Source organism: Mustela lutreola, chromosome 9 (genome assembly GCF_030435805.1).
Source record: "Mustela lutreola isolate mMusLut2 chromosome 9, mMusLut2.pri, whole genome shotgun sequence".
NCBI classification, from domain to species: domain Eukaryota; kingdom Metazoa; phylum Chordata; class Mammalia; order Carnivora; family Mustelidae; genus Mustela; species Mustela lutreola.
In genome coordinates this window covers 70,093,709-70,119,829 of record NC_081298.1, presented here as the reverse complement: position 1 = coordinate 70,119,829, position 26,121 = coordinate 70,093,709, and the positions used below count along the sequence as shown (strand labels likewise).

The 26,121-nt window shown below is 44.9% G+C and overlaps 1 protein-coding gene across 6 annotated transcripts; it reads left to right on the top strand.

Moving 5' to 3' along the window:
• The first annotated feature begins 188 nt into the window (after window positions 1-188).
• On the top strand, window positions 189-26,101 carry LMAN2L (lectin, mannose binding 2 like). Of its 6 annotated transcripts, none has more exons than XM_059134642.1 (9): window positions 190-417; window positions 1,629-1,747; window positions 5,002-5,119; window positions 5,923-6,005; window positions 20,400-20,432; window positions 21,512-21,673; window positions 21,763-21,877; window positions 24,207-24,326; window positions 25,152-26,101. In XM_059134642.1, the coding sequence occupies exons 1-9, from the start codon at window positions 231-233 to the stop codon at window positions 25,319-25,321; spliced, it is 1,107 nt and encodes a 368-aa protein (XP_058990625.1). In that variant the 5' UTR covers window positions 190-230; the 3' UTR covers window positions 25,322-26,101. The 6 variants fall into 6 exon arrangements, with proteins under 6 accessions (XP_058990629.1, XP_058990625.1, XP_058990630.1 ...); XM_059134643.1 differs by having other exon boundaries at window positions 192-417; window positions 24,635-25,189; XM_059134646.1 differs by lacking the exon at window positions 21,512-21,673 and having other exon boundaries at window positions 189-417.
• Window positions 26,102-26,121: the final 20 nt, after the last annotated feature.

The following is a 26,121-nucleotide window of genomic DNA, read 5'->3' as shown; positions in this document are numbered from 1 at the left end:
CAGGCCTAGTGGAGCTCAGGACAAATGCAAATAAGGGAGGCCAGGCATTAGGCCACGCCCCTTTCCTGGGTTGGCAAGGCAACTGATACCCAAGCCAGCCAATCGGTGATATGCTCACCTGCGGGGGCGAGGGCTCGAGGAGAACCAATGGGACCCGGGGCAGATGGTTCCCTGGGCTAATGGCTTGGCCTACGGGGCGGGCTTTTAATGAAGGGACGGCGGTGGGAAAGATGGCGGCGACTCTAGGACCTTCTGGGTGGTGGCAGCGGTGGCGGCAGCGTTTGTCGGCTCGGAATTGGTCCAGGATGTTGCTCCTTCTTCTTTTGATGGGGTCTGGGCAGGGACCACGGCAAGTCGGGGCGGGTCAAACGTTCGAGTACTTGAAACGGGAGCACTCGCTGTCGAAGCCCTACCAGGGTGAGGCGCCCGGGGCGAGGTGGTCGTGCACGGGGAGGGCTTCGGGATCTGAGCTCAGCGGTAGTGACCGGGGGTGGCTAAAGGCTCGTGGCCCCAAGGAAATTGCCGGCGGGGGGAGGGCACACGGGGACTCCCGCAGCGTTTGGGAGACTCGGGTCCAAAGGGCAGGGGTCAGCTCTCCCCGCCCCCCGTTTTGGAAGTTTCCAGCAGGTCGAAGCCGGGCTCGGATGCCGCTAGCGCTAGGCCTGGACAAAGGGGAGCTCGGAGTTGGACAGCAGTAATGTAGGAGGGGGTAGAACTGCAAATGGTGGGTAGTGACTGAAGGCCACTAGCAAAGAGCCGGTCTCTCGATGGAGCTGTGGATGTGCTAGAAATGAAGCAGGAGGCAGAGCCGGGATAGAACTTGGCCGGATTGAGAAGGAGGAAATTCTGTTGCCGGTTAAAACACCTGCTCTCCAGTCCAGGAGCCCTGTTGATGAAAGAGGCTAGTTAGCTTTGCTCTGTTCAGGGTTCTTAGGCTCTTAGACACAGCTTTATCGACCAGAAAATTTATGTAGTTAGCTACAGAGAGGACCAAATCAATGCATGTGGCTTAACTCACACAAGTCTGTTTCCCCACTGGAGTGTGGGACAGCAGACAAATCACTGAAAGTGCAAGAGTGTATATACAGAGCTGCTAAGGGTGATCATTTATTCACTCAGCAGATGCCTTGAGTGCCTCATCTGTGCTGTCTCTGGTAGCACAATGGACTATTACAGACACAGTTCTCACTTGGCAAGAGGCATGAAGCCTGAGGTACTGGGAGAAGTACCTTCACCCTTGTATTGTTTACAGAAAGGATGTGATTAAGCCCTAGAGGCCTGAGAGTCAAGCTCTTTTTGGTAGAACTGGGGAGTTGTGTTTTTTTTTTTTTTTTCTTTTATGGTGCTAAAATTTACAAATAAAATGGGAGGAATGGATCTAAGCTGTGGTTATTGAGGCAGGAATAAAGTGCTAGCTCTGATGTGCTCTGGGGTGTTCACCTGAGAAGGCCTTTGTGAAAGGAAGCCGTGGAGATGTTAAGGATTTGAGATTTATGAAAGGCAAGGTAGGAGATCAAGTGTCATGAAAGGGAGAAGATGACGATGACTCCAGTTTTAGGAGGGATCCATGATGGTTTCAGAGTGGGTTGGTGTTGAAGAGTGTTAACTGATCTACTTCCTCCCTGTAGGTGTGGGCACGGGCAGTTCCTCACTGTGGAATCTGATGGGCAACGCCATGGTGATGACCCAGTATATCCGCCTTACCCCAGATATGCAAAGTAAACAGGGTGCCCTGTGGAACCGGGTGGTAAGAATCTTTCTCCCTCCTGTGTTGGTGGTCCAGAAAGCCTGAAAAAGTTAAGCAGTGGCATATTGACTTAATTTTACTGTTTATCCCCAGTGCTCTGTCTTCTGTGGATGTCACGGATTTTCATTTCATAGAATATGGATGACCTTCACAGTGCAATCAGATATGTAGAGACATGCTCTCAGTTGTTCCAGTTATAGCAAATAATCCATTTTGATTGTGTTTTCTGAAAAGTCTTTTTTTTTTTTTTTTTAAAGATTTTACTTATTTGATAGAGAACGAGAGAGCATAAGTGGGGGATCGACAGTGGGAGAGGGAGAAGCAGGCTCTCTACTGAGCAGGGAGCCCAGTGAGGGACTTGATCTGAGAACCCTGGGATCACGACCTCAGCTGAAGGCAGATGCTTAACCAACTGAGCCACCCAGGCTCCGTGTTTTCTGAAATGTCTTAATTCCTGATTGACCTGATACTGTTACTTCTTGGAGGTTAACAATTTAATTCACATTTAATTACTTCGTAAAGTAGAAGACTGCTCTTTTAAATTTAACCTAAACTTCATCCCAGTATCTGCCCTTGTTATTTCACTTTGAAGTGTCTAATTTTAAATTTTATTTTCATGTGAAAGCCACTTGGAGCCCCTTGGTCATTTTATTTGTCCTTCTCTGGACCTTTTCTAGCTACATTGTCTTCCTTGAGGTATGGCGGCAAGAAGTGAATGCAGTATTCCTGGTGTGGCTGCACTGTGATTTTGTACAAGTGTAAGACGATGCTTTCTTTTTGGTTTCTAGGGCTCTTTCTAAATCTTTTACAACCACTTTACTTTTGGGAATGACCTTGGCATTCTTTAATACTTTTTCTTGGGTTCTCATAAGCTAAGAACTTACTTTTTCATGATTTTTGATTTACAACTTTTCATGGTCATTGATAAGTGAACCTCAGCAAAGAGAACAGTTTCTTTTCCCTGTTCATTTTATGTGACAGAGAATTCTAACAGAACAGAGGGATAAGAGAAGTTTCTACTTGAGCTATTTGCACAAGCTGGCCTCTTAACCCAGATTGTAGTGTTGAACTCATTCTTTTTTTTTTTTTTTTTTTTTTTTTAAGATTTTATTTATTTATTTGACAGAAATCACAAGTAGACAGAGAGGCAGGCAGAGAGAGAGAGAGAGAGGGAAGCAGGCTCCCTGCTGAGCAGAGAGCCCGACGCGGGACTCGATCCCAGGACCCCGAGATCATGACCTGAGCCGAAGGCAGCGGCCTAACCCACTGAGCCACCCAGGCGCCCCTGTTGAACTCATTCTTGGACAGAGTACAGGGTGGCGTGTTCTGGTAGAAGAGACTAAGGGCTGGCAGTTGACAGACTTGGGTTCCAGATCTCGCCGTATTACACACCCACTGTGAGCCCTCCGCTGTTACTTAATTCTCTCATTGCTCCCTTTCTCCGTCTGCCAAATGCGCTTTGTAATACCTTCTCCGTGCCCACTAGGGTTATTGTGAGAATAAGACAATAGACATGAAAAACTTTGGAAAGTTAAAATGGTTACAGAAATGTGTGTTACATGCATCTGTTATAAGCTTCATTGATGGAGATCTCTGGTAACTAAATGATTATGTCCAGGGCTAGATACTTTGCTGCTGACCTGCTAGCTGTCCCTACATAACTCTTTTAGCATCAGTTCTAGTTTAGGATCTAGTTATCCTGCCCATCTTCAGATTGTCTGATGCTGTATTTTTGTTGTTGTTGTTGTTATCTATCAGAAGAAGCTTTGGAGCTGTTTCTGAGTTATTTGAATAGGATGTATTTGTTTGAACAGTGGTTCTCAAATTGGCTGTCCAGGTGAGTTGATACCTGTGGTTACTTGGATTTTTTAAAAGCTCCCAAGTGAATCTAATGTACAGCCAAGTCTCAGAAGCTCTGTGAGGTATAGCCCTGAGCAAAGGCATATGGCACTATGGTAGAGGAGGCCAGGATAAGTGGCAGGCACCTCTTGGCTCAGTGTGAACCTCTCTAACCCTGGTCTCATCCCAGGGGGAATAATACCTACCCTCTGGCTCTGGGGCAGCTTCTTGCCACTGAATTTCACTCTTGTCCTGACATCTAAGTGAAACAGCAGAAAGAGAACCCAGAACAACAACGCAGGGACTGGGCTCTTCAAGGTAGGGTAAGCTATCAGATACTGTGGGTTTTTTTGATGAATTCAGAAGTAACTTCTTCCCTTTCATTTGACTGTGTGCTCCTGATACTAACACTTTTGGAAGATTTCCCAGAAATTAAAAATGAAAGCTAAAAATGATCTAGCAATATCTTGCTCAAGAGCCAGAACAATCTGTATAAAGATTCTGGGTGAATCCTGTTGGCCTATCTGCTCCTCATTCCCTTCTTTGTTCGTAGTGACTGTTAATCAGGAGCCTGTATAAGCCAGATAGCTACTCTGCTTTCTCCTTGAAAAAGTGTTCAGCTCTTTAGAGCACTTAACCATCCACTTATCTCCTTCTCCATTTTTCCAAGCCTTTGATACACAGTTAAAGAAAAAAACCCCCAAAGAACAAACACAGGAGTCTTTTTAGTATCCACCTCCTTAATGTTTTTCCATTAGAAGCTGTCCCTGGGGTGGGGATGGTGGTGTTCTCCTTTGGTACATTTATGCTTCTTGGCCATGGGCATGAGGTTTTAGGGAACTGTAACTGTAATTTACCCCCTCTTGGGGAATTCTAGCTTGCCCCTCAGCTTGACATAGGGCCAAGTCTAGCTAATTAGAGTTGTTTACATGTCTGCTAATTATTCCTAGAAACCTTTGCATAATGACTTAGCCTTTTTTTTTTTAAATTAAAAAAAATTCTTTTGTAATGAATGAGACTTTGACCTTTCTTGAAATCCACAGTTTTTAGAATCTGTCAGAGGAGTGATCTGAAGTTGCAGATAGCCACCTGTACTCTAAAGGCTGAGATGCTTTGCTCTGCCGCCTTAGCAATCTCTTGTCTTTTCCAACTTTGGAGTACTGTCCTGTTCCTATGGGAGGTACTGAAGATAATTGGGAGGCTTATTCACTCTTATAGTAAATACCATATGCAGTTGGACGGCCTAACCTGTTTGATTTTATGACGCAAACACTTAGTAAGTCATAGATTTCAGTTTCAACCCGTTGCCTCATGTTGCCTGAACTTAGGTTTTCCAAGTCTCTAGACCACTCTGAGGGCTTGAGGGCTTTCACATTTCGTGCCTTTCATTGATTCCGGTGTCTTTTTCACTCTAGCCATGCTTCCTGAGAGACTGGGAGTTGCAGGTGCACTTCAAAATCCACGGACAAGGGAAGAAGAATCTGCATGGGGATGGCTTGGCAATCTGGTACACGAAGGATCGGATGCAGCCAGGTATTGGGAGCCTGGGTGCTCTTGTGTGGGGTACGACAGGTCTGCTTTCTCATGTGCCCTCTCTTTGAGAAGCATATGTCTTCCCTTCCCCGCCCCGCCAGTGCCAGCAGTTTTCCCACTCCCTTGATGTCTGCGGATGAAGACCAGCCTATCCAGTCTCTAGAATGGGGTCTGAGTCCCAATAGAGCAGCAGAACTTGACTCATCCTGGGGCGAGATTGTGCTAATTAGTCCCTTCTGGTTTCCCTTGGAGGCCGAATGGCCATTTGGGTGGGTGAAAGCCTTGGCTTTCCCAAACACAGGTGACTGGGTGAGCTGACTTCTTCGTAGCATGCGTAGTGAATGGTCTCAGAACTCCTTGAGTTAGGAGTTGCATGGGAGCTGTTGCTCCAAGGACGTGGCAAACTCAACCTGATTTGACCTGATCTCTTTTTTGCAACAAGAAGCGGAACTTGGGAATTCAGCTCTCTCTCAGGGGCATAGTTGTCACCAAGCGTTCGTGAAGCAAAATTCTTTTGGGGCGCCTTAGCAACTGGTTTGGACCAGGGAGCAGCTGTAGTGCTAAACAGTGTTGCAGTGGCCTTCTCTCTTCCCCCTGCCTTCAGTAACAAACAGCTACCGACTTTATTGGGTGCTTGGTACAGGCCCTGCACTTTACCGGATGCTTTTACATATGTTTTCTCATCTTAAAGAGAGGCCTGGGAGTCACTTGAATTTTACTTTTTCGTCCATCATAGTGATATGTTTTTCCTTTATCAACTCTTGGCTTTATTTCATTGTTCATCATCTGTTCTCTCTCTCTAGGGCCTGTGTTTGGAAACATGGACAAATTTGTGGGGCTGGGAGTATTTGTAGACACGTACCCCAATGAGGAGAAGCAGCAAGAGGTAATGGCAAGTGTTAGAGCTTAGGTCAGCTGCACTGATATCACAGTTCTTTGCCTCAGGAACATTCACGAGGGAACAGGGGCTAGAAAGTGAGGGTTTTCATTCTATTTTTTTCATCTGTTGAACTTGAAAAGTTAATATCCTTGTCAGAGTGTTCTAGAGAGAACAGTTTATGGTGCACAGTCCTTTGGGAATGGCTGTTGTGATTGGGGCCTTTTTCTTTAGTGTTCACAGTGTTCTTTTGTGCACATTAGGTAGCTGCTGGAATCGAGCATGCTTGGCTGGTTGGTGATTTGGCTCCTAGGCCCTGCACCAGAGCAAGCTGAATTTATATAACTCAGCTCCCCTGACTTAATAGATCACTGCTGTGCTCTCTTCTGTAGCTTGCTCACTCTTTCGAGTCTCCTTTTCTTCTTCCTGTTTTTAGACCCGAACAGCAATTCTGTTGTCCTGGAGGAAACGTTTTGTTCCAGTCCCGTTTCTGGCTGTTGGCAGAAGCCTCTTGCTTTTTGTTGGCTGACCCTAGGGTTCTTTAGTACTTTCTTATACTGCCAACAGGTTTATATTCTTTGCCTGATGGCCATGACATTAGATGGTGGGAAAGCAATTATGACAGGTGTTGATGGATATCCTGTAGCTAAATAATAGCAAGAAAGGCAGTATTGAGGATAGAGACAGAACTCACTTTATTTTTTTTCCTTAAAGTTTTTTATGAAAGTTTTTTATGAAAAACCGAAGGCTTGTTAAAAGAAATGGGAAGAATACATGATCATATGTGCAACACCCAGATTCAGCAGATTCAACAGTTTCAGCATTGCACACAGAGTTCACTGTAAGCGGTGGAAATAGAGACCCAAGTTAGGAAAATGACTTTTTGTTGTGAGGCCGTTCACAGTAGCATCTCCGTGTTTCCTATGTTCCTCCTCACTCGACCATACAGCAGGAGCTTAATAGTTGCGAGACTTAGTGAGAAGACCAGCAGGATCCTTGCACTCAGGAGCACTGAGGTGTGAGGATGTTCCTGGGGGAAATGTGGGGTGCTATAGAAGACACAAGAGGTGTGTCGAACCAGGAGCAGGACAGTGTGGTGGTGGTGGGGAAGACTTCCTCCAGGAAGTGACATTTACACTGATGTCTGCAGAATTAGGAACCAGTGTGCCATGCAGAGGGAAAAGCATGTGTTAAGGTGATAAAGTGAGAGAAGAGATCAGAGAGAGATGATGCTAGAAAGAAAAACAGAGCCCCAGTCTTGCCATGTTGCTCAATTTTAGCTGCCACCATTCCTGTGCCATTCTTTACTGTTGCCTCTTGGGCAAGTTGACTGGCCCCTGAGATTGAGTGGTGTCTGCTTGGGTGGGTGGTGGTTTGGCTGTTTGGACCAGTGGCAGAGCCATCCGAATGTACGTGACTCATCCTCACTGTGCGCACTGGGGCCAGATTCTGGGGTGAGGTGTTCCTGGTAAGGAGTCTGGGCTTTATCCTGAGGGGGTAAGTGTTATAAAGGAATTTTTTTTTTTTTTAAGATTTTATTTATTTATTTGACAGAGAGAGATGACAAGCAGGCAGAGAGGCAGGCAGAGAGAGAGGAGGAAGCAGGCTCCCTGCTGAGCAGAGAGCCCGATTTGGGGCTCGATCCCAGGACCCTGGGATCATGACCTGAGCCGAAGACAGTGGCTTAACCCACTGAGCCACCCAGGTGTCCCTGTTATAAAGGATTTTAATGAGGAGACTGTCATGACTAGGTTTATGGTCATGCTGAGGAAATAGGGGTAGTTAGAGATGCATCTGAGTAAGGGTATGGGCTTTAGGGCTTGACTAGACTTCTAAATGTGGCTCTCTGCTTCTTCCAGAAATAAAGTGTGGAGATTCTCTTAGCTTCCATTTCACCATCGGATAATAGTAGTTCTCATTTGGCAGATGTGATGGCTTATTTTGTAAGAAGAGTCTTGCTAATAAAATTAGTTTTGGTTAGTAAAGATTGGCACTTTTTCTGGCTATTCAGGTTCTCACTCCCAGCTATACATTGAGATTGCCTGGAGTGCTTTTAAAAATACTGACGTCCAGGGGACCTGGGTGGCTCAGTTAATTAAGCATCTGACTCTTGATTTTGATTCAGATCATGATATCAGGGTCATGGGATCGAACTCTGCATTGGGCTCAGTGTAGGGTCTGCTGGAGATTCCCTTCCCCGTTTCCCCCACTGCTTACCTGTGCTTGTGTAGAATCTGTCTCTCTAAAATAAATAAAATATTTTATTTTATTTTATTTTTTTAAAAGATTTTATTTATTTATTTGACAGACAGAGATCACAATCAGGCAGCAAGGCAGGCAGAGAGAGAGAGGAGGAAGCAGGCTCCCTGCTGAGCAGAGAGCCCGACATTGGGCTCGATCCCAGGACCCCGGGACCATGACTCGAGCCGAAGGCAGAGGCTTTAGCCCACTGAGCCACCCAGGTGCCCCATAAAATAAATAAAATATTTTAAAAAGTGAAATTAAAAAAAAAAATATATGGATGTCCAGGCCCCAAGCTCAGAGTATAATTCTATTTGTCTTAGGTGCAGCGTAGGCAACCTTTCTTTTTCAGAGTGCTCCGGGTGAGTCACATGTGTAGTCAGGATTGGGAACCCCTGGACCAATACGAGGTCCTTGTTTCCGTATTAGTTGTTTACCTGTTAAACACATGTGTTTATTAAAATGACATTTAAGAAAACTCATCAAAGTGGTTTTTGTTTATTTGGTGGCTCTTATGTGCCAGGTACTTTACTGTCTTAATCCTCATCAAAACTCCTTAGAGTTAGTATTATTTTTCCCCATTTATGAATGAGTACAGAAGCTTAGAGAAATGTCTTGTTCAAGGTAACAGCCAGTATAAATGGAGTCAGATTTTGAACATACCAGATACCAGAGGCTGTGCTTTTTTTTTTTTTACTCTTTAAAGGTTTTATTTATTTGACAGACAGTGAGAGAAGGAACACCAACAGGTGGAGTGGGAGAGGGAGAATCAGGCTTCTGGCTGGGCAGGGAGCCCAGTGTGGGACTTGATCTTGGACTCTGGGATCATGACCTGAACCAAAGGCAGACGCTTAATGCCTGAGCCACCCAGGTGCCCCAGAGGCTGTGGTTTTAATTATGATGCTCTACTCTCTCCCATCCATTGTTCTGCCAGGTTGATTTCCTTGAGAATGGAGATACTTTTTTTTTTCTTTTTAAAGATTTTATTTATTTATTTGTCAGACAGAGATCACAAGTAGGCAGAGAGGCAGGCAGAGAGAGAGAGAGAGGAGGAAGCAGGCGCCCTGCTGAGCAGAGAGCCCGACATGGGGCTCGATCCCAGGACCCTGGGATCACGACCTGAGCTGAAGGCAGAAGCTTCAACCCACTGAGCCACCCAGGCGCCCCAAAAGAATGGAGATACTTATTATTCACATATCATCTCCTATGTAATTTTAGTTCTTAGAGCTTATATTCAGTGCAACAACTTGGAACTATTTTAGAGGGTAAAATCGAGTGTGTTTTGTTGGCGGCATGGTTTACTTTGATAGCCTACATAAAGGTGCCAGGCCTTGTTTCCAACACTCATACATGTTATTTACTTGTAACAACTCTTTGGGGGTAGATATTACTGTTATCTTTACATTATGGGTAAGAAACTGAAGTAAAGAAAGGTTAAAAAAATTTGTCCGTTGGGACCTAGGTGGCTTGGTCAGTTAAGTGGCTGCCTTTGGCTCAAGTCATGATCTCAGGGCCCTGGGATGGAGTCCCACATCGGGCTTCCTACTCAGTGGGGAGTCTGCATCTCCCTCTCCCTCTGCCTGCTGCTCCTTCTGTGTCAAATAAATCTTTAAAAATAAAATTTTGTCAGTGACACAGAGAGGGTTTGCTTCCAGCCTACAATCTCATTATTTTGTTTTATTATTTTTAAGTACATCAGAAGAGGGTGACAAATACGATACCTTTTGAAAACTTGCAAATGTCACCTAGAGGATGTGTGGGACGAGAACAGGAGCTGGCGGGAGGGAGTGTGGAACAATTCACCAAATCCCTCAAGGTGGTGGTAAAAATGTTTCTCTGGTTTCTTGTTTCCTTGTCAACAGAGCACATGACCTTGTTGCTCAGCTTACTTGCAGCCACATTGGTTCATGAGGAAATACAGGGAAAATATTAGCAACCAGTAATGCATCTGAGAACAGGAGTTCAGTTTAGGCTTGGCTCTCTGAAATCAGGACAGATTGGTAAACATAACATGTTTATGTTCATGATATCAGGGTCGTGGGATCGAGCCCTGCATTTGGGCTGTTAAACATATCTGTTAAACATAACGTAAACATGTTATGTTTAACAGATATGTTTAACATGGTAACCTCAATTTCCCTGTCAGCAATAATGAAATTGTAGTTTAGGTGAGTGAGTCAAGAGTTGAACTATTTTGGGAGTGCAGGGTATTGCCTGTGCCATAGTAAGATTGCCAGATCAGAAGTGGTTGTTAAAAATGATAGTGGGGGGACACCTGGGTGGCTCAGTTGGTTAGGCCGCTGCCTTTGGCTCAGGTCATGATCCCAGGGTCCTGGGATCAAGTCCCGCATTGGGCTCCTTGCTTGGTGGGGAGCCTGCTTCTCTCGCTGCCTCTGCCTGCCTCTCTGCCTGCTTGTGTGTACTCTCTCTCTCTATCTCTGGCAAATAAATAAAATTAAAAAAAAATGATAATGGAAAAAATAGGAAATCTGGATAGATCTGTAACAGGAAGAGATTGAATTAGTAATAAAAAATGACTCACAATGAAAAGCCTGGGTCCAGACGGCTTCACTGTTTTCTGTCAAACAAAGACAGTAGAGTTAGTACCAGTTCTTCTAAAAAATTCTTTTTTTTTTTTTTTTTCAAAGATTTATTTATTTATTTGACAGACAGAGATCACAAGTAGGCAGAGAGGCAGACAGAGAGAGAGGAGGTCATTCTCTCAGGGTCCTGGGATCAGGCTCTAAGTCCGGCTCTGCACTCAGTTCAAAGTGTGCTTGGGATTCTCTCGCCCTCTCCCTCTGCTCCTCCGACTCATGCCCCTGTTCTCTTTCTCTCTCTCTAAAATAAACAAGTCTTTTTTTTCTCTTAGTAAATAAGTCTTTAAAAAAAAAAAATAAGGGGGCGCCTGGGTGGCTCAGTGGGTTAAGCCTCTGCCTTCAGCTCAGGTCATGATCCCAGGGTCCTGGGATCGAGCCCCGCATTGGGCTCTCTGCTCTGCAGGGCGCCTGCTTCCTCCTCTGCCACTCTGCCTACTTGTGATCTTTGTCAAATAAATAAATAAAATCTTTTTTTTTTTTTTTTTTTAAAGAATTTATATATTTATTTGACAGAGAGAGATCACAAGTAGGCAGAGAGGCAGGCAGAGAGAGAGAGGAGGAAGCAGGCTCCCTGCTGAGCAGAGAGCCCGATGCGGGACTCGATCCCAGGACCCTGGGATCATGACCTGAGCCGAAGGCAGTGGCTTAACCCACTGAGCCACCCAGGCGCCCCTAAATAAAATCTTTAAAAAAAAAAAAAACCTTGAGAAAATGTAGTATCTTTATGTTAATAAAAACATTCAACAAATTAGGAATAGAAGGGAACTTTTTCAACCTAATAAAGGGCATCTATGAAAACCCTCAGGTAATATCATACTTAACTGTGAAATACTGAATGCTTTCACTAAGATCAGGAATAAGATGGGGACATCCCTTCCTGTTACTTATTTTATTTTATTTTATTTTTATTTATTTTTTTTTAAAGATTTTTTATTTATTTATTCGACAGACAGAGATCACAATTAGGCAGCGAGAGAGAGGAGGAAGCAGGCTCCCCACTGAGCCCTATGTGGGGCTCGATCCCAGGACCCTGAGATCATGACCTGAGCCGAAGGCAGAGGCTTAACCCACTGAGCCACCCAGGCGCCCCCTTATTTTCTTTTTAAAAAAACTTATTTATTAAGAGAAAAAAAAAGACTTGTTTATTTTAGAGAGAGAGAAAGAGAACAGGGGCATGAGTCGGAGGAGCAGAGGGAGAGGGCGAGAGAATCCCAAGCACACTTTGAACTGAGTGCAGAGCCGGACTTAGAGCCTGATCCCAGGACCCTGAGAGAATGACCTGAGCTGAAACCAAGAGTCAGATGTTCAACCGACTTAGCCACCCAGGTGCCCCATTCTTGTTACTTCTATTTAGCATTGTACTGGAGGTTCTAGTCAGGGCAGTTGTGTAAGAAAAGAAAATAAACATCTGGATTGCAAAGGAAATGTAGAACTGTAGATGACATGATGTTGTATGTAGAAAATCTTAAAGAATTAGCAAGAATACTGCTAGAACTAATAAATGAATTCAGCAAAGTTGCAGGATACCAGATCAATATACAAAAATCAATTATACATCTGTATGCTGGCACTGGGCAGTCAGAAAATGAAGGTAAGAAAACAGTTCCAGCGACGCCTGGGTGGCTCAGTCGTTTGCCTTCAGCTCAGGTCATGATCGTAGGGTCCTGGGATCAAGCTCCGAGTTGGGCTCCCTGCTCAGCGGGGAGTCTGCTCCTCCCTCTCCTCTCTCCCTGGCTTGTGTGTGCACACATGCTCTCTCTCTCAAATAAATAAATAATCTTAAAAAAAATTCCACTTATACTATCATGAAGAATAAAATACTTGCAAATAATTAAAAATAAAAGTACACTCTGAAAACTATAAAATACTGTTGAAAGAAAGTTAAGTCCTAAGTAAATGGAAATATATCCTGTGTCATGAATCAGAAAACTTAGTATAGTTGATCCTTGAACAGTGGGAGGTGGTTAGGGGCACGGACAACCCCACCCCTAACACACTGTTGACAAGCCACACATAACTTTTTTTTTTTTTTTTTTTTTTTATTTGACAGAGATTACAAGTAGGCAGAGAGGCAGGCAGAGAGAGAGAGAGGGAGAGAGGGCGAAGCAGACTCCCTGCTGAGCAGAGAGCCCGATGCAGGGCTCGATCCCAGGACCCTGAGATCATGACCTGGGCTGAAGGCAGAGGCTTAACCCACTGAGCCACCCAGGTGCCCCCACACATAACTTTTGACTCTCCTGGAACTTAACTACTAATAGCCTACTGTTGACCAGACCAGATGCCTTACAGATAATATAAACAGTTGATTAACACGTTTTTTATGTTATATGTATTGTATACTGTATTTTTTTTTTTTTAAGATTTTATTTATTTATCTGACAGAGATCACAAGTAGGCAGAGAGGCAGGCAGAGAGAGAGGAGGAAGCAGGCTCCCCAATGAGCAGAGAACCCGACGCGGGGCTCAATCCCAGGACCCTGAGATCGTGACCCGAGCCAAAGGCAGAGGCTCAACCCACTGAGCCACCCAGGCGCCCCTGTATACTGTATTTTTACAATAAAATGGGCTAAAGAAAAGGAAATGTTATTAAAACCATAAGAGAAAATACATTTATAGTACTGTCTTTGTATTTAAAAAAAATTGACATGGAAGTGGACCTATGCAGTTCAAACCCATGTTGTCAAAGAACAGCTATATTGTTAAGATGATGATGCTTCCCACGTTGGTCTCTAGATTTGACATATTCCGTGTCTATCAGAAACCTAGCTGGCTTCTTCGTAGAAATTGACAAGGTGATCCGAAAATGCAAGAAATGGAAATGCAAGAGAACTAAAATAGCCAAAATAATACTGATAAAGAAGAGCAAAGTTGTAGGAGTCATATTTCATTTCAAAACTTAATACAAAGCTGCAGTAATAAAGACAGCGTGGTACTGGCATAAGGATAGACCTATAGATCAATGGTATAGAATTGAAAGTCCTAGAAGTAAGTCCTCATGTTTATGATCAGTTGATTTTTTTTTTTTTTTTTTTTAAAGATTTTATTTATTTATTTGACAGAGAGAGAGAGCAAGCACAGGCAGACAGAGTGGCAGGCAGAGTCAGAGGGAGAAGCAGGCTCCCTGCCAAGCAAGGAGCCCGATGCGGGACTCGATCCCAAGACGCTGGGATCATGACCTGAGCCGAAGGCAGCTGCTCAACCAACTGAGCCACCCAGGCGTCCCGTGATCAGTTGATTTTTGATAAAGCTGTCAAGATAATTCAATGGGGAGAGAACCATTTTCTTTTTTTTTTTTTTTTTTTAAATAGATTTTACTTATTTGACAGAGAGAGAGATCACAAGTAGGCAGAGAGGCAGGCAGAGAGTGGGGAGCAGGCTCCCTGCTGAGCAGAGAGCCTGACTCGGTGCTCCGTCCCAGGACCGTGAGATCATGACCCGAGCCAAAGGCAGAGGCTTTAACCCACTGAGCCACCTGGGCTCCCGAAAGAACCATTTTCAACAAAAGGTGCTGACTCAACTGGATGTCTACATGCAGAGTAATGAAATTGTCCCCACCATACAAAAAATTTAACTTGAAATGAACTGGAAAACTAAGTGCAAAAGCTAAAACTAAAACTCTCAGAAGAAAACATAGGGTTAATTCTTCATTACCTTGGATCAAGCAAAGGTTTTTAAGATACGACACCAAAAACAAAAGCCACACACAAACAGATGATTTGGGGAAAAAAAATAGATTATACTTTTTTTTTTTTTTAAGATTTTATTTATTTATTTATTTGAGAGAGTGACTGACAGCATGAGCAGGGTGGAAGGGGAGAGGGAGAGGGAGAAGCAGGCTCCTTGCTGAGCAGGGAGCCTGATGTGGGGCTTGATCCCAGGACCATGGGATTATGATGCAAGCTGAAGGCAGATGCTTTTTTTTTTTTAAAGTATTTATTTATTTGACACACAGAGATCACGAGTAGGCAGAGAGGCAGGCAGAAGCAGGCTCCCTGCTGAGCAAGGGATCATGAGATCATGACCTAAGCCAAAGGCTGAGGCTTAACCCACTGAGCCACCCATGTGCCCATTGAAAGCAGATGCTTAACTGACCAAGCCACCCAGGCACCCTTTCTTTTCTCCGTTTTTACTTCTTTTTTTTTTTCAGGGGCAGGCACCTGGGTGGCTCAGTCAATTACGCATCTGATTCTGGATCTCAGCTCAGGTCTTGATGTCAGGGTCATGAGTTCAAGCCCCACATTTGCTCCACACTGGGCATGGAGTCTACGTTTAAAAAAAAACAAACAAACAAAAGAAAAACAAAACCACCCCACAAAGCAACAACTTATGCTTTGGAGGATACCATCAAGAAAGTAAAAATAAACCCACAGAATGGGAGAAAATCAGTGAAAATTGTATATATGATAAGGGACTTGTTTTTATATATTCTAGATATAGTTCTATAGTAAAAAAGACAACTCATCTAAAAATGGCTGGGTCAGTTGGTGGAGCATGTGACACTTGATATTGGGGTTGTGGGTTTGAGCCCCATGTTGGTTGTAAAGGTTACTTGGAAAATAGTTTTTATCTTAAAAAAAAAAAATAACCAAAGGATCTGAATAAGTATTTCCCCAAAGAAGATACACAAAGGATGGAGAAACATGAAAAGATGTTCAGCATCATTAGCCAACAGGGCCATACAAATCAAAACCACAATGAGATGCTACTTAATACCCACTTGTGGCTATTTAGTCATAGCTTATATAAAAAAGACAAATCCTAGTAAGTGTTGGTAAGGGTGTGGAGTAATTGGAACTCTCATACACTGCTGGTTGGGAATGTGAAATGGGCAGTTGTTTTGGAAAACAGTTGGTCAGTGCTTCAAATGTCTAAATACAGAGTTGATATCATCCATCAATTTCACTCCTAGGTGTATATACCTAAGAGAAATTGAAATCATGTCTATACAAAAAGTTGCATAAATGTTCATAAGCACTGTTTATAGCCACAAAATGGATATAACTCAATGTTCTATCAACTGATGAGTAAACAAAAAAAATATACATATTAAAGATTTTAATTATTTATTTGAGAGAGAAAGTGTGTGTGCACACACCAGAAGGGGAGAGGGAGAGATAATTTGAAGCAGACTACCTGCTGAGTGGGGAGCTCTATACATGGCTTGATCTCATGACCCTGTGATCATGACCTAAGCTAAAATCAAGAGTTGGATGCTTCACCAATTGAGCCACACAGGTGCCCCTCTTTCCTGTCCTTTTTTTAAAATTTAAGATGTCTTTTTTGTTGTTGTTGTTAGAGAGAGGCACACGCACACAAGCTAGAGGAGGAGCAGAGGGAGAGGGACAAGATCCCAGCATGGGCTCAGTCCCACAACCCTGAGATCACAACCTGAGCCGAAATGAAGAGTCAATTGTTCAAGAGACTGAGCCACCCAGGCACCTCTTCTTTCCTTTTTTAGAATCTGGAGCCATTCTCCAATATTTCTGTGTTTCAGGTTATATTAGAGACCTAGGGCTTTTGTTCTGTTTGTTTCTAACAGTGTATACTAATCACTTTTCCATAATGATTTGAGAACAGTGAAGCATGGATATTGAGCCAGGGCTGAGGGGCCAGACTACTTGGCTTCCAGTCCTGGTTTTACTGCTTAAATAAGCTTTCTTACCAGTGCGGTGGGGATACTGATATCACCACTTACGGTTGTGAGAAGTAAATGAATGGGTATGTGCACATTACTGACTACAGTGCCTGGCACAGCGTAAGTGCTCTGAAAATGCCCATTATTCTCATTCATACCACTAAATGCCATTCCCAGGGGATACTTTGCAGACACCTTGGCAGTAGCTTTTGTGGCTCTGTTCTTTCCCTCTCCTCTCCCACTCTCCTTTTCTTCATATCTAGGTTCTAGAGAGCAAACTTGGCCAGCTTACTCCACGGCACTATGCCTTAGGTTGGAAAAAATGACTCTAAGAAGAGTGGCTCCTAAATGCTGGTTCATGAACTCATATTGGTTGGTAACAACTTCCACTGATCTTTTTTTTTTTTTTTTTTTTAAGATCTTATTTATTTATTTGACAAAGAGCTTGAGTAGGGAGCGGCAGGGAGAGGGAGAAGCAAGCTCCCTTGTGAGCAGAGAGCCAGTGGTGGGACTTGATCCCAGGACCCCAGGATCATGATATGAGCCGAAGGTGGATGCTTAACTGACTGAGCCACCCAAGTGCCCCAGTTTCATTGGTCTTAACAATGGGAATAGTAGGGGCGCCTGGGTGGCTCAGTTGTTAAGTGTCTGCGTTCGGCTCAGGTCATGATTCCAGGGTCCTGAGACTGAGCCCCACATTGGTCTCTTGGCTCGGCGGGAAGCCTGCTTTTCCCTTTCCCACTCAGCCTGCTTGTATTCCCTCTCTCGATGTCTGTCTCTGTCAAATAAATAAATAAAATCTTAAAAAAAAAAATAGAAATAGTAAAGTGAATTCATGAGTGCTAAATTGTTTATCATGAAATTCTGTTATTTTTTTGGTATTAAAATTTTATTTTAAAAATGTTTATTATAGATGATTGTTCTGTCATTATTGTAATTTAATGTTTATAGGTCAAAAAATGGCAAGCCCATTAATCTCCAACATATTTTTGGAGATTTTACCAGTCTGTGACAGCCAATGGTCCAGGAATTACTGCTCTAAAAGATGCGTATTTGCCTTGACGCTCCTCATCGCTTCTCGGCCTTTTGGCTAAGATCAAGTGTGCCTTGACGCTCCTCTATGCACAGCTGGGAGTAGTATTTGTATCTAGAACGAATGAACATTTATTGACTCCCAGACAGCTTACTAAAGGCTGTGTATCTCATTTCATCTTCGTGATCAGCCCTGTGATCTAGCTCTGTATTACCCTCTCTGCTTACAGGGAGGAAATGGAATGTCTCGAGGAGCTACGGTAATCCACCCAAGGTTATACAGCTCTGAGCGTATAACTGCTGTTAGGACCCAGTCTGCCTGATTACAGAGGCCGGTGGGCTCCTTTTTCTGTCTAGTTTACAGTTACTTGTATGCTTGGAATCTGTGGGATTTTAGCATAGGATCCGTAAGTCTGCAAGTTCACAGGTCTCCCTTTAGTCAAGATAGGCTAAGGGTACAATTACCACATAGAGGGCTTTTTTTCTTTTTTTTTTTAAGTGGCTTTGTAGTAGAAAATTTGGAAACATTTCTTCATCCTACAGGCAATAATCATTTGGACAATAGGTAGGAGTGACTCTAATTTTTAGTGACTCTTAAATTAGGAATGAAACTACCACCTTGCCTGAGTCTGAGGGATTCTTCAGCCTTTGGTTCTGGCTATATATAGGCTGCTTTCCAAGGAAAGAAAATGAGCTGCTGTGTGAAATTAGTGGCTTCCCAAGGAACACTTAACTCCTGCCTGGGCATGGAAAATAAGAGGGCATTTAAAGACTTACTACTAGTGTGAGGTGAAAAGTTGAAGGCCAAGTCACAAGTTGCTGAAGTAGACAGATTCTTCAAAGTTGTGGGGTACTGTGTCTGGTGCGGTGGTTCTTAGATTTGGCCACATATTACAACTGTCTGTGGTGCTTTTTGAAAAATATATGGGAGCGCCTAGGTGGCTCAATGGATTAAGCCTCTACCTTTGGCTTGGGTCATAATCTCAGGGTCAAGCCCCGCATCAGGTTCTCTGCTCAGCTAGGAGCCTGCTTCTTCCTCCCTCTGTCTGCCTCTGTACCCACTTCTGATCTCTCTCTGTCTAATAAATAAATAAAATATTAAAAAAAAAAAAGAGAAATAGATGATCCTATGCCCTGCCCTTCCCAGACCTATTGAATGAGACTGAGGGACCCACATGGGATTGCAGCTGGAAGGCTCTCCCAGAGGATGCTGGGGGCCAGTTTACCTCTGGCTGTCACTGGATAATCAGATGCCTCACCAGCCTTGGGAAGAGGAAGGCTCTGATGGCTTAAGAAGAGTTGTCTCTTTCACTTTCTTGAAAGATGCAATGTAAACTTCTGATCATGCGTGCTGGGGTTGATAAATGAGCTACCCAGGGCATTTTTAATCCCTTCTTTTCCCTGATTGTTCACTGAAGTTAGGAGCATTCTTTTCAGAAGCCCATTCCTGTATGTTGACAGCATACTATGAATTCCCTTGTTCTACACGATCGCTGTAGGAGAGGAGTATTGAGAATTGGATCACCTACTGACACATTCCGTACCCTTCTGTAGACCTGGGCATAGTCCACCAGTAGCATGGAAGCAGAGCAGTGGGGGTCTGCTCTGAGACTTGCCCTGTGCTCCTTCCTCCTGTGGCTTCTGAGGCCCAGTGTGATCTGGCTTGTGTCTCAGCTCACACCCACCTCTCCCTCACTGGCTGTGTGTCAGACACTGCTGTCTCCTCCTGGTCCTCAAAGAGGTCGATCTCATGCTTCTTATGCCCGCAGATCTTTTGGTGGCTCTCTCCAAAGATGAGGCCTCAACTCCTCAGAGAGCTTGTTCCCTTAGCAGTTTATCATGTTGCCTGTTATATTCTCATCATAGCATTAGTACTTTCTGAAATGCTTTTTTGTGAGTTGTATTTCTTTAAGTAGCCCCTATACCTAAAGTAGGGCTCGAACTCATGACCCTGAGATCAGAAGTTGCTTGCTTTTCCAAGTGAACCAGCTGGGCACCTCTCTCTCTGAAGTAATTTTATTTATTTGTTATCTCTTCCATTGTGATGTCAGCTCTGTGAGCCCCCGGCATCAGGAACGGTGCCCAGTTCCTAATAGGTGCTCACTGATAGGAGGAGGAATGCTTCAGGCTCTACACCCTCACACATCCTTCCCATAGGGTAGAGCTGGGCTGAGCTTGTGTGGGTATCTCCTGTCGCTAGTAGCTTAGAACTGTAGCAGTTCTCTGGACCAAAGCTAAATATCCCTGAGCCTCTTGATTTTTCTAAATCTGCCATACTGCAGTGCTCACACGGAACTTTTTCCCTGTCCACATATTGTAGGTTAGAATGACAGCAGCTGTTTGGAAATATATGTCCATGAGGTTCAATTAGAGGGTAAATGATCCCTCTGGATTAGAGTTAACTCCATTGTCTCTCAAGTGGTGGGATTTATCCTTTAGGCTAAGATTCTTGAATTTGGAAGAAATGGGCCCTCTTTGTCACTCCTTTGTCTCCCCTTGCTGCAGCTGTACAGACAAAAACACATGGCCTGGCCTTCTCAGAGACATAAGCAAAGTGGGGCCTTCTTGGACAGTGGAATGCTGTGTGTTTTTTGAAGTCTCTGAAAGCCTTAGAGAGGTTTTCCTAGTGGGCCCCTTTAAGAATTGGATAGTAACAGACCCTCTCCTTAGAAAACATACAAGCAATCTGTCCACATAGTTTTGCCTGTAATTTTGAGGGGTGTAAGGACTTGCTAAATGCCCTCTACAGATCCGGCAGTTCTGTTTGGGGATTTAGATCGGTTTGCTCATCCACCACGGCTGGGTCAAAGCTCTTCCATGGCTGTTTCTTTCTGACCTGGTCTCCTGTCTTCTGTGTCCTCTTTCATTTTTATAAAAACCTGCTGGACCCTCTCAGGCCCAGAAGAGGAGATATTCTCCAGGAGTCCAGGTACTCAGTCTTGACATACCATGGCCATGCCTTACTCCCTCTGTGTCCATTCAGCATTTGCTCCTGTTCACACCCATGTGGCTGTTGTCTTGAGAGTCACCAGTCTCTGATTTTGACTGCATCTCCACCTTGCATGTTGACTATTGAGGACAATGAGGAAGTCACCAGAGAAGGGGCATGTATCTGTTTCCTCTCCTTTCATCACCCTGCCTCTGCACTGCCTCAGCACTGGGCTGGTTCTTAAATAGTTAGCCTATCATTTCTGAGGATGAATTCGCTCCTCCAACTGTTGGAGAGACGGGGCCTCTGAAGTAGGTGGGAAGATTGGTAGCTTATGGGGAAGCTTGCAGTAGGAGAACTTGCCCAGGGTATTATGGGGAGAAGTTATGTGTAGGTGAAGCTTAAGTGGGCTGGAAGGTCTTTCGACTAAGAACAGTCCTTGTGGCTGGAGAACACCAGCCAGCAGCCTGGTTCTGGCAGTGCTGGTTCTGAGTCCTGATCCATTTAGCATCCATCATATGCTTACAGGATTTGAGGATTTGAAAGGAGCTATCTGGAATGGAAAGATTTCCCTGATCAAACAGGTATTTTCAGAGTACCTGCTCTGTGCAAAATGCTCACCTGAGAGGGTGGGGGGTGGGAGGTTGTGGGGGATGGAAGATGGGGACATACAAGTATAGTGATTTTTTTCCCTTCGAGGGGTTTACATGGCAAATTGGGGAGAAGGTATATATACATCAAAAGGAAACTACCGGTCCTGGGCCATGTATGTATGTGAGTGCCAAACAGTGATCTCTGGAAGGATTTGAGTCAGACTCCAGAGGGGCCATTTCAGGCCCACCTGGGTTGGTAGCAAGGGGGATTCCTGAAGGCAGGTGGAGAGTTCAGTTGCTTCCTGGGCCATAGCCTTTGATCATCTGAGTGTGCATTCTCAGGGGCCGCTAAGGATGAGGTGGAGTGGTTGTCTGGTCTGCCGGAGGGGCTTAGCTTGTATGTGCAAAATTCCCATTGCTGTTTGTACAGGCATTCCTAAGTGTGCTTCCTTACTGTCCTCTGTTCTTCCTTCCCTGCTTTCCCAGCGGGTCTTCCCCTATATCTCAGCCATGGTGAACAATGGCTCACTCAGCTACGATCATGAGCGGGATGGGCGGCCTACAGAGCTGGGGGGCTGTACGGCCATTGTCCGCAATCTGCACTATGACACCTTCCTTGTGATTCGCTATGTCAAGAGACATTTGACGGTGAGTCCTTGCTTTCTCGACCAGTTGGTGGTATGGGCTGCCTTGCACCTGCTTTCATAGCCCTTATGTATCTTTTCTTTTTATTCTAGATAATGATGGACATCGATGGCAAGCATGAGTGGAGGGACTGCATCGAGGTGCCCGGGGTCCGTCTGCCCCGGGGCTACTACTTTGGCACCTCCTCCATCACTGGGGATCTCTCGGGTATTGCCATGAGCACTCTTTATTTGTCCTGACCGAGGTCCTGTCTTGAGTGCCGGGCCTTAGCAAGGCTTCTGAGGGGAGAGCCAGACAAAGAGAGCTCTGGGAAGTACCTGGACAGTGCTTCTCTTCTGGTGGTCTGGTACCCTTAAACACCCCTACCCCAGGCTAGTGCATTTGGCTCTAGGAGACGGTTGGTGCTATGGAAAGCAGGGTCTGCCTCTTCAGGCCAGCTCTTCCAGCCCGTGTTTGGAGTTTTGTGCTTCATGTCTGGTGCCCTTTCTGCAGTCTGGTTCCTTCCCATCCAGCTCCTGGTGTGCTGAGCTCCCCTTCTCTTAAGCTTTTCCTTGAACTCTCTGACTCTGTTGTCCCTCTTCTGACAGCCCCCAGCTTGGTGTTTGAATGTGTTGTATGTTCAGGGGCTTCTGTATCCAGGCCATCCCCCACTCTAGCCCGCTGCACTCAGGCCTCCTGGGCATCTCAGCCAGATGTTAGCACTGTTCTCATCCAAACTACTTCTCTTTCCTCGGCACGCATGGTACTTTCTTCTCAGCCCTTGCTCTCTGTCCTCTCTTTAGCTGGTTTGACCAGTTACTCTGAAACTCCTATTTGATTTATGTGGCATTAACAGTACCTAGTTCTTTTACTTTTCTATCTCTGGATTTTCTTCCTACTTATTTCCAACTTGTAGCTTCCCCTTCCGTGTTTATTCTGTCCCTTGGCTTGAGCTTTAATCATAACCTCTTTGGAGAAGAGGTAAGGCACTGAACTTTTGGGCTTTTTGACTAGTGTAATTCATTATGAATAAAGCTAGTAGGAAATAGAATAATTTTTATCTGAAAAAGTCCTTTGCTCCAGATGTTCAGTGATACTGTCTACATTAGTAAGTCTCTGTTCTCTGGCTGTAGGATAGCCCTAAATACAAATTAGGTCTTTTTCTTAAGAAATCCAGTCTCAGGACGCCTGGGTGGCTCAGTTGGTTAAGTAGCTGCCTTCGGCTCAGGTCATGATCCCGGCGTCCTGGGATCGAGTCCCACATCGGGCTCCTTGCTCCGCAGGGATCCTGCTTCTCCCTCTGACTCTGCCTTCCACTCTGTCTGCCTGTGCTCGCTCTCGCTTGCTCTCTCTCTGACAAATAAAATCTTTAAAAAAAAAAAAAAAAAAAGAAATCCAGTCTCTAGTGACCATGCTGGTAGCCATGAGTACCCCTAGCATTCAGCTTTGTGGTCTCTTAATACCAGTTCCTGCTAAAGGAAACAAGAGCTTCTTGGAGAAATGACTGATACCAGGTCTGAGGCAGGAAACGGGGAAGCTGGGAACTTTCCAGGAAAGCAAGGAAGATAAAAACTTCTAGGTTCATGTAAAAGAGCTCAAGAGCCAACTTGAGTGGGCTCTCACTGGAGGCAGATGGGTCATGTTGATCATCTATAAGATGTAAACAAGTTCAATGTCTTGAAACACATCAAACATGTTTGAATCAATGAGATTATAACAACACTTTAAAAAGAGAAAAAGCAAACCTGGGTGGGTCAGTCAGTCAAGCGTCCATCCTCCATTCAAGTCATGATCCCAGAGGTTCTGGGATGGAGCCCTGTGTTGGGCTCCCCGCTCAGTGGGGAGTCCACTTGTCCCTCTGCCCCTCCCAAACTCATGCACGTGCATGTGTGCATGCTCTCAAATAAATAAAATCTTAAAAAATAGAGGAAAAAAATGGGAGTCCCTAATTCCTTGATCCTTTCTCTAGTAATTATTAGTGAGATATTCAGGGTGATAGTTATAAGCAACTGTGGAGAATGTCATTGCCCAGATGGAAAGTGTGTGCCATGCCAATAGCTATGCCCTGCTCAAGGCCTATTAATCAGCTGGCATGAGGCCCTTTCCTATATTGCTTGGGCATATTGTCTGCACGGATGGGAAACTGGTGCTGTGTCTTCCCTCACTGTGTTCCAAGGTTTTACGTACGAGGTGGGCTTTAATGCTTGCATTATATCTAAGTTTTTTAAAACTATATAGATAATGCATGCCTGTTGATAAAAACTTAAATCCTCAGTAATAGATTATTCTCTATTCCCCATCCTTATTTTTACATGAAAGGAAACAGGTTTCAGTTATTTTTTTCAGTCACTGCTAGCGGGGCACTTGGCTGGCTCAATTGGCACAACATCTGACTCTAGATTTTGGGGTCATGAGTTTGAGCCTCACGCAGGATGGAGAGATTACTTATGTTTCTAAAAAAAAAATCCAGGGTCACTGCTAATGAGCTGTAGCGTGAAACTCCCAAGATACCTCTTTTTGGGGTGGTTTGGGTCCTCCCTATGCTTTTTTCCTTTAGATAATCACGACGTCATCTCCCTGAAGTTGTTTGAACTGACGGTGGAGAGAACCCCAGAAGAGGAGAAGCTGCATCGAGATGTGTTCCTGCCCTCGGTGGACAACATGAAGCTGCCTGAGGGTGAGCGCAGGGGATCGGGGAAATGGCCCTGTGCTTAGAGAGGAGGTCCCTGTGCCTGGGAGGTCTGGGGTGACTTGCACCCACAGCTCGCTGGGCCATTTCCTGTGTTCATGGAGCACAGGCTCCTGCCATTCTGCTGGTCTCCATGTTACAGATGAGTAGGGCTGCTCATTTTTTAAATTGAGGCCCCTGGAAAGGGAGTGTCTTTCTGCCCTCGGGCTCCCAGAAATGAGTGTCAGAAACTGGGGACTTGATACTCCAACTGGGTGGGCTCCTGATTCTGACGTGCTTCCCTCTTGTTTCCTCAGTGACTGCCCCATTGCCCCCCCTGAGTGGCCTGGCCCTCTTCCTCATCGTCTTTTTCTCGCTGGTGTTTTCCGTATTTGCCATTGTCATTGGCATCATACTGTACAACAAATGGCAGGAACAGAGCCGGAAGCGTTTCTACTGAGCTATCCCGCTACTGCCATGCCTGCGGCTGTCACCGTGAGCCAGCGCTGGCCTGAGTGTCAAGCCAGCTGGGTCTTCTCCAGTCTCCAGCAGCTGGTCAGGGACTCTGTGTTCTCTCACTGGAGCTTTGAATGCAGGGATACTGCATTGCCATTGACATCCATGGGGACATTTAGCTGGTTCAGGAAGCCCACCTACCCTGGGGCAGCGCTGCTGTGATGTGCCTTTCCCTGCAGTCCTTCCACTTGGGAGCTAAAAGGGACAGAGAGTATATATATGGTTCTGATGCCAAAAATCACAGAAAAGAATTTCATAGCTCAGGCTGCCTTTTTGTTGGACTCAGAGGATCGTTGTGTTTCATTTTTAAATCTGCAGAGAACACAACACGGATAACTCCTCATACCTTCCAGGCATATATTTGTTGGGTTTTTTTTTTCGTCCAAGCCTCCGTCCACCTGAGGAATTCTCCCTGGAAATCCGGATGGAAACTTCTTCCCTGTGTTGCCTTCTCCCTCCACTCATTGCTCTCTCCACATGCAGCCTGAGCTAGAAGAGACATCTGGATGCCTCTCCAAAGAGCCTTGGGCTGCAGAACAGACTGTTGTTTCACTACCCTCAGTAGGTGGCCACAGTGGAGGGCTCTTTGGCTCACTGCTCCAGCTGTTGTTCTTTAGCACGCATCTTGGTTCTGTTGGTTTGTTTGTGACCTTCCCAGTTGGTTCCTTTAAGCCCTCAGTCAGGTTTGGCCAGAAGTTGGGTATGCAAGTCAAGAGAAGCTTATACGACTTAATGGTTGTCAGGGGAGTAACTAGGAAACTGGCCAGCTCCATGTTTCAATACCAGAAGCAGCATCTGCCATGTGATCTGGCCATTGGAGATGTTTCTGGACTCTGGAGCCTGATGAACTCCATGTTTGGTGTTTATATGACTCTTGAAATCCCACTTGGGAGTGTTCAAAATGTAAAGAAGCTTCCTTTTTATAGCCTCGGCTTGGATACTCTCCAAAGAGGAAACTTGGCTTCTGTTTCTTAATGGTGGAGAAACCGTTGCTATTCTATTGCAAATCTGGGAGCAATGGACCCTCGTCCTCTGTGCCTGGAAGAGTTCATTGTCATTGAGCAACAGAGCCTGAGTGTCCTCCTCTGTGGGTCAAACCTTATTCCACTGCCTTATCTGACAAGGGGTCATGTGCTGCTCACCTGTCTGCTCTGTGATTAAAATGGCCAGTAGGCCAGTCTCCCTGGAGGGCCTGGAGCTCTGAGCTCTACTAGCCCTGTACTTCTGTAGCCTAAGGGAAATTCTTAAAATGGCTGATGAAAACCAGACATGAGCTTCCAATTCAGTG